The 13,421-nt window shown below is 35.5% G+C and overlaps 1 protein-coding gene across 4 annotated transcripts in view; it reads right to left on the bottom strand.

Annotated features, from left to right (window-relative positions):
- Positions 1 to 2,150: 2,150 nt before the first annotated feature.
- The window catches only part of KCNH7 (potassium voltage-gated channel subfamily H member 7), a 231,075-nt gene continuing 219,804 nt past the window's right edge, over positions 2,151 to 13,421 (bottom strand). For all 4 annotated transcript variants that reach the window (XM_085325831.1, XM_085325829.1, XM_085325830.1 and 1 more), the window contains 4 exons: positions 12,445 to 12,705; positions 7,439 to 7,607; positions 3,827 to 4,019; positions 2,151 to 2,464 (listed from right to left, as the gene is read on the bottom strand). In XM_085325831.1, coding sequence (XP_085181957.1) covers positions 2,195 to 2,464; positions 3,827 to 4,019; positions 7,439 to 7,607; positions 12,445 to 12,705 — 893 coding nt within the window. In that variant the 3' untranslated portion in view covers positions 2,151 to 2,194. The remainder of the gene's footprint in view (positions 2,465 to 3,826; positions 4,020 to 7,438; positions 7,608 to 12,444; positions 12,706 to 13,421) is intronic.

The raw sequence follows: 13,421 nt of genomic DNA, 5'->3' as shown, positions 1-13,421 counted from the left end.
TATTTTTAATTTACAACAGATTGTTCTAAATCTAGCATAACACAAATATGTTTTTTAGAATTTTTGCTTTTTCTTTGTAAAAGATGTTAATGTTATTAGACTGAGCAGAAGCTGTTAACTCCTACTGTTCAAAAACAAAAACCCAAAATAGCTTCTATTTCCTTGTTAATTAGAACTCCTGCTTCAATGGAGTAAATGCAGGCAGAGATTCTAGCTGGCGCAATGGTGCTATCACCTAAGATCTGATCCCACAAGATCAACTAAACACAGACCTCTGTCATCACGGTAGAAGAGCAGTCAGCAAATCATAGGATTTGGATCTTTCAAGAGTCAGCACTAGCATAAGGCTGAAGAAAATTCGGTCTTGTATGGAAGGGTTTGAATTCTCTTTTCCCTTACAGACATGTTAATTCATTTCTGTATCGTTATATACAAAGCTAAAAAAGCAATGCCTTGCTCAGTGGTTCAGCAGTTCCACTAATGTAAATGAGAGGACATTCAGCCACTGTTTGTTTATCTACTGGCTGTGCATGACTGGAAGAGTTATSCATCGTTCTGACCCTCCCACACACACGGAGACATCTGTTAATGTGAGGGTCAACTACTATTGCATTGATCTGTAGCATTGGTTTAGAACAGACTTTAATTTGGTTTTAGTTAAAATTTAACTGCTCACCCACTAATTAGGTCACATGTCAGCTCTTCTGAAATCAGCTCTCTTCCTAGAGGAATTTTACATAAAAGCTTTGTTTAAGATTAGAAAATCACATGAACATTTTAAAATATTTAAAAACAGTAATAAAAAGGTCAGTTCCTTCTAAAATAAACACAACATTTGAAGCAGAATAATATTTTAATAAAATTAAATCTAATTATTCACAAAGCATTATGCATATACAGTACATACCGTATTTAAAGCCTACAGACCTTAAATCATTTTATACTAATGTAGTCAGCTTTGGACACAAGCTAAGCTTACTTGCTTTGTAATAAGAAAGTTTGCAATGTTCCTGAAAATGATTTTACATATATACATATATATATTTAAATATATATATCTCTCTATACTCCTACATGTAGGTGTAGTTATATGCACACGTTTGTGTGTATGTGTGTATATAATATATACACACATGTTCATATATACATACATGCACACATACAAGAACAGACTATGTGTGTAGTGTGCCTGTGTCTGCATACTTATGTCTTGGATCTTTGTGGAGGGACCAGTCAGTCATAAGAGATAACTGCAACCAACACTGGTGGTAATTATAAAACAAAATTTTGTAAAGTTTTTTTTTTTAATTATATGGGTTGTTAGGGATCTGTACTGAACAAAAGGAACACAGTCTTCTGTATTATATAGAAATTAGATTTATTGCATTTGATTATGTTTGTGTGACAGGTGAAAAGTGCCTGCCTGTTCATGACAGCTAACTTCTGTGATGAGAATTAAAAGAACAAAAAAGTACTGAAACAAACTATTCAATTGAAGTCTTTCTGTGGATGTGATATTTCCCAGGATGTGGCCAAGTTTGTCTGTTAAAATATTGCCCTACTTCAACTAGTTCTGAATGAGGCTAGTTTCTGTGTCTTAATTGTTTTGAACCTAGAAGACTTGGTTACTTATTCTCTCTCTAGATGAAGAATCATTACCATTGACTGTAAAAGGCTCACCATAGAAAGATAACTAAATTTTCAAAAAGTGAGCTAGAAGATGATTTCACTTAAGTTTCAGAGTAGCTTGGTTGAGTAGGAGTCTTTTCTATGTGAATTACTGTTATCAATTGATCTCTTATTTGCTCTGAAGACATACCACAATAAAGTACTATTTCTGTGAAAGCAGTAAATGGTAATCTCCATGCAACATAAGCTGTAATTTCAGAACATGCATGTATTTAAAAAAAATAAATAAAAATATAAGGTGCCTTGAGAATGCTGGCAGTTTTTACATTTGAAACATACAGATAGTGTGTGTGTGTGTGTGTATATATATATATATGTATATTTACATCAGATCTGCTTAACTTTACCTTACAAGCTTCAGATTTAGGAAAATATACAGTACTTTTGCATATAATGGTTAATTCCTTGTAGCCCCTGAGTCAAGTATAGAGGATTTTAATACAAAAAAGGAAAAACAGCCATTAAAAGCACTTACATTTTTATGTGAAGTAATAATATAAAAGTATTATTTCCCAGGAAGACCAGGATCAGAAACATGCCTATGAAGACTCAAGATTCCTACAGTGCTTAGTGAAGATTCTGGCAAGGAAGGGTGCCTAACTGGATGGAGGTAAGTTGTTTTATAATGCTGTGGGGGACACTCTGCAGACTGGTGACGTTCTTGTTCTAAAAAAGAAGCCAGGTTGTCCTCCGATGCAGTGTTAAGATGCACTCCACTTGAGAGGGATTCTTTGGATTTAAGTTCTGATTTTTTGAGGTCTAGAAATTCAGGACACTGGAAAGGAGAAGAAACAAAGTGACAATGTTTAGATAAGTCTCTTGTAGGTTCTTGTTTCTGCTGAAAAATAGCACATTCAGATTGTTATTGATAAGCCATGTTTGAAAATGAAGCAGTATGCTGAAATATTTTTACATGATACTGTATTTGATTTAATGTAGTTGAATATGATTCTATTGATTCATTTGTAAGAACCTGGGAATTTTGTCTCCTCCTCAGATGTTTGTGTATCATCAAAATATGCATATACATCCTTTCTCAGAGTATTCCTGAGATGCAATCCAAGAGTGTAGATTTAAACATTCTTGAATTTGCAGCACTTCAAAACATAACTGTGGAATTGCATCAGTCCTAACATTATGACAATTTGGATTCCAGTCTAAGCACTCAGTTCTACTTCACTTTTAAACCCAGAAATTTTAAGAGAAAGTGTCCAATATGCCTAGTAATGCTTGCAGAGGGTTGCCATATTTCTGTCCTCACAAAGATACATGTATGTGCTTTGTGCGGGTGTATTAATGGTGGGCTGATGCTTTTAAGAACTACTGCTGCACATTTGCTGCCCCGATAAACTTTATGCATGCAAACTGATGCCTTCAGGATGTATTGGACTTACTGTGCCCGCATGTGTTCTGGCATACGCACGAGGAATCTGACACATCCAAACACTCTGGATTTACTGGTCATATGCTGCATGATTGATTTGGGATTTCAAGACATGCAGCAGCCTGTTTGGAAATAACAAGCCATAACTCTGGCCAAACTATTAAACTCCAGAAATCCCAAACAAATTAGGAAAATCATCAAATTCTGTCTGAAATAAATTTTGGGGTGGAAAAATTTTATTGGGAAACCTAGGTTATGTAGCAGCTCTATGTGAGCATATTTTCAGTGGTGGTGATRGTTTTTAGCCCCTCCCACTTGCATATTCATATCGCCATTGTACTGCATCAGCTGGATGTCTGTGGCCTCAGGAAAACATAGTTGTGGTGTTTCTCAGGACTTCAAGAGGCTGGCCTATGGCAGATGCACCCCTGCTGAGCTGATGCTAGCGGAGTCTTTGTGGTTTAGACCCATGTCTAGTATTTGTCCCTTCTCCTTCATCTCTCTGAAGTCCACAATGATTAAGTAAATGCAACATTTTATAATTTTAAGATAATTGTTTGGATCCCTACAACCTGTAAAGAAAATGTGGTCGCTGGAACTATGGTATCAAAGTCTACTGTAGAGATCCTAGACCAAAACAGTATTTCATATCTTTTAAACTAGTGATCGAGCACCTAGGTTAGTTAGCATTTCTTCTATCAGAAGCTAACAAGATTAAAAAAACTCTTTTGATCATATTGAACATGTACATACCTGAGATGAAGGACTGAAACTTCTGTCTGTTTTAATTGATGCTATAGGATGAAGTTTTTGTATCACCCGGATAGCTGGTTGCTGATGCTCTACACCTGCAGTTACCATGCTGTAGGCAGGTGGAATGAGCGTTGACTGCCTTTGCAAAAGCTGCAGGATGGTTTGAATATCGGCAGACATTTGGGATTCAAGCCTAGGGAAGTAATATAAAATCAGTTAACATTTGGACAAGGATAGCTATATTTTAACATACTGATCACAGATGCGTTCAAGAGGGACTTGCAGCTTACTCATAAAGCAAGTCATTGCTTGTTATGACATGACCGTGTCTTAAATAAGAAAGAACAGAAGAGGGAGTACTGAGCCTTCCAAAGCTAGCTAGCTCTTTCCTTTGCAGAACATATTTGCATACTGCAAATCTGATCTTAATGCATTAAGAATGCACACACAATAAGAATGAATTCATTGCTGTCCTTTGTGTTTGCAAAAAAATTAAGCAAGGGATCAAGATCCTTAGCTGAAATTAACTGGAATACTAATATTCTTGTTATTGAAGCTAAATTGATTTTTACTGGCTGAGGATGTGACACAGTATTTCTGATGTATCTGACAATCAATTCTGACATTCTGAAAGCTAAAAGAATGCAATGACATTACTAGAAAACCACATTTCTGTTTTTCCACAGTTCAAAAAATTAAGATACTTTCAAGATCATTACTTAAAAAAATAATTCAGCCTAAGGTTCTTTACAGTGAACATTTATTCAAGCTTATTCAGACCTCAGAATTAAGATTAACATTTCTGATGTTCAAATTCCATTGCCTTTTCTTGTTTTTTCCTTTTGATGAGCTTGTGTATGACTTCTGAAACTGTTAAAATAAACCTCCGTTTATTTTATTAGCCAGAACACTTGTGCTGCTTATGGTTTTCATACCTATATTGCCATACCACTGAAACGATTTTCAAATGGTCTTTCCAAAATCATTGACACAGTCGGCAGTGGATAAGACCTATTGTGCCTCCCAGCTGCTGGAAGGCTACAAAACACGCTATGCCAGATCATAATATGGATATACAACCTTACATATTGTAACTCATCTCCTGACAGAGTCACAGAGTTTGTAAACAAAACTTTATGTCAGCAACCTTTAATGTTGTGAATGTTACAAGTTGGGCTTTCTGCAGCAGCAGAATTGATCCTGTGCTGGCAGATTTTTGCTTTTGCCAGGTACTTCACTGTTTGATGCTATTTTTTATTATGTTGGAGTCATCCATCATTTGTGYCACTTATTGTTAAAATGTCTATGAAATTAATCTGAAATGTACACCCAAAGGATATTTAGGATGCTGTTTCTTCCTTTACACAGAGAGGCTGTGGCATCAGCTTTTATGAAAGGATTTATATTAAAAAAAAAAATAATAAAAAAAGCTCAAGCCCTGAGGTTACAGTCAATTATGTCCTTCCCAAACTCTTGCTCAGCTCCCTTGGGTTTTTTGCTACTTGCAAGTATGCTGATCTCACATCAGCATGATGCTGATGCCACGGGGGAAATTACTGCAGCAGCAGCATTAGCAGCAGCATTAGCAGCTGCCGGAGAGTTTCCCTCTTTGTCAATTCATCTTTGTGAATAGGGATTTAGCTTTGCAGGACTTTCACCAACAGTTTTCTTTTGCTCCGAATTAGCTCTAAAATGGCTCCCATTTTACTTTGTTAGCACTTATTGGGGTGTTTCCACAGTATTCTTAATCAGAGTACTTCTAGTAGTCTTTATTGACCATCACTGCATATATGACTTCTCCCTCCTCTCTCCCGTATTCAAAACAAGCCCGGGTCATGCCACCTAAGGACAAACAAACAGAAGAACCTGGATGCTTGACTCAGAGTCTCCATGAAATTCAAATAGCCTAGAGAGGAGAAAGAGAGAGATCTCGGGGGATGTATTCCTAGTACAGAAGTTTTCTAGCTTTCTGTATCCATTTAATAATACAAGTGGCACACCAAACCTCTAACTTGGGATGGAAAAGATCGAGAGTAAGTGACACTGCTTTTTAGTCCAGCACGGTAGATCTGACATAAGTACAAAAGAATATTGCCTGTCATATTGATAGAGTAAGATTCATCTGGCCCCCAAATCCTGAAAGCATGAAAAGCTTTAAATATATGAGAAGAGTTACAGGATAAAATGATTTAATAAAATCCGTATCTTAGTTTACCAGCAGCAATGATATTCTCTCCCTCAAAAAGTTATTGAGAACTTGTGTAAGATTCTTGTAAACCCTTAGATAAGTTTGAGATAAACCTAGGTTTAAAGAGCTTAAGATTCTAGGAGAAGAAATGAAAGACTACATCCCCTGTTGCTGAGGATCGTGCAGCTGTTTAGCAGTGTGACATATAAAGTTACTTAGATACTTGACTCTACTGTAATTAGAAATTATAGCAATTTAGGCTAACATGTTTAAAATGTCTTTTTAATGTACTATATTGTATTCAGAAATGAAAAATACTGTAGTTTGATTGGCTTACAGTAGATTAAAGAAGCAATATGCAGTTAACCTAGCTTTAAACTGATTGCTAAAATATACAGCACGGTATGCCAATGAAGAGCTACTAAAATATAATTAGGGCTGAATGCATGTCATAGTATTTGTCATGGAAAAATTTTGAAAGTAATGGAATTTCAGAGCAAAAATAATAAAAAAGCCACAGACCTGAGCATAGGGCAATCCAAAATTAGGTAAAATTATATGGTAAATTATAGTGTACGATAGATCAAAATTCTGTAACCATATTTTTTAGATGTCATAAGCTATGCTGCTTAGCTGCCAGCAAAGAGTAGTATATTAGATACTAAAAAAGAGAAGGAGAATGAAGAACCACTTCATTAAGCAAAGGTAGCTTATGCTCTCTGAAAAAGAAAGTGACTTTTTTTCTATTGTAGCAGGTATAAGCGTTTTGCCTTAGTATAACCCCATGTCTGCTTATTATAGAGACAATTGCAAAGAATTTAATTTGTCAAAAAGGGAAGATGCCTGCAATATAAATGCTGTCTTTTCAAAAGGTTTACTTTGTGTCTCCAGGAAATATCAGTACTTCTAAGATATTCAAAATGCCCATTTTGTGCACATGTAAATCTCTGGGAATCACTGTTAAGGCAATGACATTGTAGGAGAGGTGAAATTTAATTTCATGAGTTTAGGTGCTTCACTAAGGTGTCCAGAGTAAGAAGGCAGTCTCCTAAGCTACCTATAGAGTCAACTGAGGAGAAGGGCTCTTCTAAAGGCAAGCTAGAGCAGCTCATGTGGGTCCCTAGAGGTAAGTGACATGAATATTCTGGCAGTGAATCAAAAATTTGGTACCCAGCAGTCCCAGGAGAAGATTTGCCAAGAATTTGGAGGGCTGAATTTATGCGATGTTCAGGCTACTAAAATTTCATATAGACACCAAAGTGATATTCCCATTTGGCATATTTTAGTACTTTTGAGCTTCTGAAGATATGAATGTTTTTATAAACTTCCTGCCCAAATAACTCCTCCTATAGCTTCACTAACAGCAATTGTATTATGGACCCTTTCATGCATATCTTTTGTTTTTACCATATCTTTGTGTTTACCTGTTGAGTTGTTCCTGAAGTAAATCTAGTCGATTCTCCACTTCCCCATATATAAAGTCACTTTCGGTTTCGCAGATGCCCCATGTAACGTGGGGTAATGCTGACCGACTAGGGGAGTCCTGGTACTCCCTAATGCTCTCCTGCCCCCAGTTACTTTTGTCAGTGATATCTGATGAAAAATGAAATAAAACAAAGTATGGAGAATTTCATTAATAGAGAATTTCATGTTGAGTCAGGCATCCCGCTTATTAGTGTTTCTCAAAACTTTGAAGGTTAATTTGGTACACAGGCATGCTGCCTGAACAAGAGTCTGTCTTCTTTACCACTGTTTAGGGAATGATCACATCGAGAACTTACAAAATTCTAAGATAATGATAGTAACATGCTAATATTTTGAAGCCACAGATAAACAAAGCATCTTTATCAAGTCAACATCACGGCAGCTCTGCCACTTAATGACTCCTATTTCTTTCTTTTTTTTTTTTCTTTYTTTTTGCCAAGGAACCCCCAGTTTTTTCAGACCTTTAAAGCAAGTTATTATTCTCCATTGTAAATGCTTGTTCTAAGCTAAACATTGTATGTATTACATGATGTACTTGAATGTCTTTGATCGTTTGTTTCAGACACCTGGCTAAAATCCCCTTTCTTGCCCTTGAACATACTATTTAAAGAATATTTACATTTTAGCTTTTTTCCGTTTAAAAGGACGACCTGCTGCACTGCATTTACAGCATTTGCAATGATTGCAGGGCACACTGTGGAGAAGGTTCCCAGAGCTCAGCGAGCTGCCTTCCTTACCAATGGTTCTAACACTACTTGTCTTAACAAGCCTAGTGAAGAGCAGTATGCTTTCCCTGAGACAGAGGCCATTTAACACAAGCTTGCAAAGGGATACTATTTTCAAAAGGGAATTGATTTTCATTGATATAACTGTTAGCATCACTACTCTCCATCCTAGCCCTTACATTGCTGTGGAAAGCATGTTTTAGAGACTCTCACAGTTCTCTAAAACATTAGGATCATACTTCAGAGTTTCCTCTAGCTTGACGAATTTAGTCCSCGTTCTAATCCTTTATATTTTACGTGAAATATATAAAGTATAGAAAATTATACTCTCATATAAGAGAGTCCTTTATTTATCTCCTGCCCCTTGTAAAAAGTGTCTACTGCTGTTCCCACCCTGTACCAGCCCTGCCCAAGGTCCATCCTGCTTGTCTCTCCCAATTCTTGAGTCGCTGTTATCAAACACCGCAGCTTACTATCAAACATAACTGTGGGGAACTCCTTCCTTTTGCTCACTTTTCTGGCTGAAGCTATTTCTCCTTCCTCTTTTGATTTGCTTAGCTCACACCTCTGTGCATTTCTTAGTTAGTTTACATTCCTGGCTTCAGGCTGTTTTTTCCTGTTCATTAAACTCAGTGAAATGTTACAAATCATTTATCGTGAGATACATTAGTTGCACGTACCCTTATTTGATATAGAATGATTATCTTGCTGTAAGCTTCAGAGCCTACCAGTGACATATTTAGGATGAATAGTGATTTTTGTCTACATATATGTACCGCTCACCCTCAGCCTTTGTTATTCTGAGAAATTCTGTTGTTACATAAACAGTCAATAATTGCTTCATACTGCTCAAATTCAATTTCTCTGCTGTGAAAAAAGTGTGTTAAAACTTTAACACCTGTTTATATGACCTTAATGTGATTTGTACTAAAGTATTTGTAATTATTTAGCTACGTTGAGTTGTAGAACGCATTAAATGTTCATGTTATTGTCATACTGCTGCTTCAACATATACCACTGGACAAAATCCTTGACTGCTTGTAAGGTGGTAGCCACTGTTGTAGGAGCAGTTGGGTCTGAATCCCATATCCTTTGGTTGTCCCTGAATGCTCAGAGCATTCAGGGAATGCTGAAAGCTCAGAGCTTCTCCTAACACTTCCCTGTAATTCTTGGCACTGCACGCTGGTAACTTGAAATAGGTTACATTCATTTCACAATTCTGATTTTTTTTTTTAAAGCAGCCATAGTACCAGAGCCATGTTTCAAAGAAAGAAGTCAAAAATCAGAGTGTGGCTGACATATGAGAGGTTTGTCCAAATGCTATTAGCCAATTCTTTTCAAACACGACATCTTTGAGCAGTGTTGCTCTAAGTAAAGAAATAATAATTTTATATATACATATATATATATATGTGTGTGTGTGTGTGTATAAAAGGTGGTGGTGGTGGCAATGACATTTCCTGCTCAGATTTAGCGTTTCAAGTAGATTTATCCAGGAAGGGGAGCTCTCACTACATGACTCCAAGCAGAAAAGGAAGCCTCCTTTTTTTTAATCAGAGAAAGGTGTTTACTGTGTTATCTGATCTTTGGTTAGCAGGTGGTAGAAGGTCTCCTGGAGCTGTAGAGAGTGTTTGGATTTCATACGACATGACCTGATTTTATGCACTGATCAGAAGGAAGGGGAAGGAGATTTTATCTTGGCTACCCAGAAATCTATTCAGCTTCTCAGTCCACTTAAGCCAACAGAAGAAAAGAGCAAAATAGTGTCAGAGAAACATGTTGTTTGGATTTAGCTGACAAACATGGCTCAATTTTCAGTGTCCAAGGAAGTTGCAAAGTTTCACCAAAGTGTAGGGAGCAAACTTCGACAAATTCAGGGGTGAAATTTTAAACTATGCCTGTAAGTACAATGGATATTGTAAATCCAGTGGATTTACTTTAAGACAGTGAATTTGGGGAATAGAAATTAATAATATAGGCCATTTATATCAATGCTTTTTAATGTCCTGTAAATCCAAGTTGTTAGGTTTTCTATATAATAAATCATTTGGCAGAATTACGTATTTTCCTATGCCCTGGCATAGCCCAGGGAAATCACAGATGTACTTTGTCCCACAATATGTATTTGTAGACTATTACATTAAATATTTAATTTGTGACAAAGCAAATAAGTTGACACCTAAACTGTAAAATACATTCATACACTATAAGCAAGATTCCTGACTTAGCTCTTGTGAGATATCAGACTGTACTGTTCTAAGTGTCTTTTCAGATACTTCCACATATATGAATATCCTAGAATGGCCCCAAAGCAGTTACAATTTTATAACCAATTAATGGTCTTCCAGGGATTGAAGAATCCTAGGCTGAAAACTAAATCAATAAATGTATAACTTGGTTCAAGAATCAATCTTATGGCCCAAATAGTGATCAAGTAAGAATAGAAAACAGCATTTTTCTTCACCATATGGGTTAGAAGCTACAGAAAAATTATCAAGTCTTCTCATAACACATAAATGATTTAAACAATGTTAGGAGCTGCATTTCATGATTATGAGAGAGAAGTTTATAGAGTTTCTGCTAACATTGCTAAATACCTTATTAATAGTCCTTCTATTCATGGACAATAATGACCAAAACTTAAACTAAAGATAATTAAATATATATTGGCCACAATGGTAATCAATTGTGGTAGGTTTACATAAGTTCATTTATATGCAGGAATTATAAACTACCATAATATATAAAGATTATAAACATACCTACATAGGTACATGCAGAGTTTATTTCAGAATTTCATTATGTTCATAACTACTTTTATAGTAAGTTGAAATAAATCTCTAATTAATAGCAGGAATGAGAATTTAGTTTAAAACATATCAATCAAATCTGATCTTACTTTATTGAAATCAAAGTTTTTATGAAAGTTTCAAGGAAGATAATGAGCTTTCCATCACATTATCAGAAATGCAGAGTTGCAAAGCAGAAAAGAGAATGTGGTCTTAATCAAAATATATAACCTTTAGGCATGCTAAATTTAGCTCAAATAAAATCTGTAATAGGTTGCCTTGGAAAATGTTGCTATAGCTGCAAGGGACACATTTCTGGCTACCAGCAGGGGAAAGGTAAGCTTTCAAATTGCAGTACATATGCAACAAGTTTGTATGGCTCATATTTACATGACTCTAGCCAAAGAAAACCAGGCTTCACATATTCATACCTTTGAAATCCATTRTTTGGTCTGATTAATTGTTAGGATAGTTTAAAATTACAGCTGAAAAACCTAAAGTTTATTGAATGATGGTTAAACAGTTTATTGCCCCAACAAGAAGCAAATTGCTGAGGAAAACAGCATTAAACACTGAATATACAGTTCTTCTTTATCGACTGAAACAATTACAATTTCAGCAAAATTTGAATGGTAAATTAATTTTTTATTAGTTTCCTTTCATATCAATGAGATTTTAGYGTATTAGAAGTCATTTTAATTATGTGATTTAACTCTATGTAAAATTAACTCAGATTGCTTAATTATTATTGATAATTTGTCATTAAAATAGGCCACGTCTTTGCTCTTGCATTTTACTTACTGAAGTCAAGATTCGTTCTGTGTGATGTAATGGCATTCCTGTTAACCAACTCATGCAGCAAACTGGGATAACATTCTTTCAAGCTATTATAAATTTCTTTAACTTTTTTGTGCATTGTGAATAGGGAAAAAGCTAATTACCAGAAAACATTTCAGGCTATTTGTGTCCATCACTAGATTTCTCTAACTCTTGTCTAAGTAGGATTTTGTACTGCCACCAAACCCTAGCTTATCAAGCTGTCCTTGAAGGGCCCTTTACTACTTTGCATGCAGTTTTCATACATGAGCRTGCAAAATTGATGTCCATTACTGGTGGACAATTTTAAAGATTTTGTTTAAATGACTTTCCTAAGGCAATTCAGTAACAAGATGATTCATGAATGAAGACTGGAATAGCCTTTTTGAGGTTCTGTGCTCCAGTCTCACAGCCAATGTAGTAAACTATATTAATCCTCTTGAGAAATAATAATTTTTGATCTAAAATAGTTTTTCTATTCACCCTCTCATGAAACACTTACAAAAGTAATTACTGTAGAAAGAATCAATAGAACCATTCAAAAAATGACTTTTGGCAATCAAACCAAAAAAGATGACTACTCAAACTTTGCAAAATAGCATTCAACTTAATTACCTTTGCAAGAATTGCTTCTTTTATCAATAAGAATATCTTCTGTTGCATGAACTATTTCTTCAATGTCAACCTCTGTGGTTTTCCCTGTTACAGGTGGAAAATCAGATATCCCAGAAAACAGGGGTTTTTGCTCATCCTCAATGGATGACACAAAAGATGATGATCTACTTCTTTTCTCTTCAAAGTGTTTCTTAGTAGACTGATATCTGATGTTGTCCCCTGAGTGTTCAGGATCACTTCGATTATTCTCATCGAAATAACCTGTTAAATAAAAATAGTTGTATCCAATAACATGCAGTTCATGAGATTATGTTCCAGTTTATTCTAGCTGAGCGTGGAGACTATTCTTACAGCAGTTAGGAAGTTCACTGTCTATTAGAATAACATTACTTTAAAGCCTTTCCTGGTTCCTGTATCAGAGAAGAGTATTTCTTTCTTGAGTCCCAGGACATTTGCAAGTATATAGCAAGGATTTGTAGTCTATTAACCATGACTCATAATGCAAAAGGTTTCTTATTTCAAAACAACAAAAGTTTAATTCAACACAGCCCACATGTTTTCTCTCTCTCTCTTTTTTTTTTTTTTTTTCCCAGATGAGGATTAGATTTGAGAAAACTTTATATTCTGAAAATAATGGATCAAAGTCTGGATACATAATAAAATTATTCTTTCCTTTCCTCTTCTGATTTTCTACATTATTAGGCACTTCTCATAATCTTGACAGGCTAACAGTCATAGATGTCAGACTCAGTATCAGAACTACMTGTTTAAATTGAATACACATAACAGTATCTTTGCTGATTGTTCTTTGCCCATCTAAATAAAAGGCATATTTCTCCATGCTCATTACTATCATATCTCTATATAGGACTGATATGCGAGAGAGAAGCCCTTTTGATACAAAAAGAAGGAATTGCCAATCTGTCTTCCTGGGAGCATCTCAGAAATAACTTTCCAAAGAATTCCAAATTCATTAG

The sequence above is a fragment of the Rhea americana genome, unplaced genomic scaffold, assembly GCF_003343005.1.
Source record: "Rhea americana isolate MKP2758 unplaced genomic scaffold, rheAme1 scaffold_124, whole genome shotgun sequence".
Classification (NCBI taxonomy): Eukaryota; Metazoa; Chordata; class Aves; order Rheiformes; family Rheidae; genus Rhea; species Rhea americana.
The sequence above is the reverse complement of the archived record's forward strand: the minus strand, read 5'-3'. Positions and strand labels throughout refer to the sequence as shown.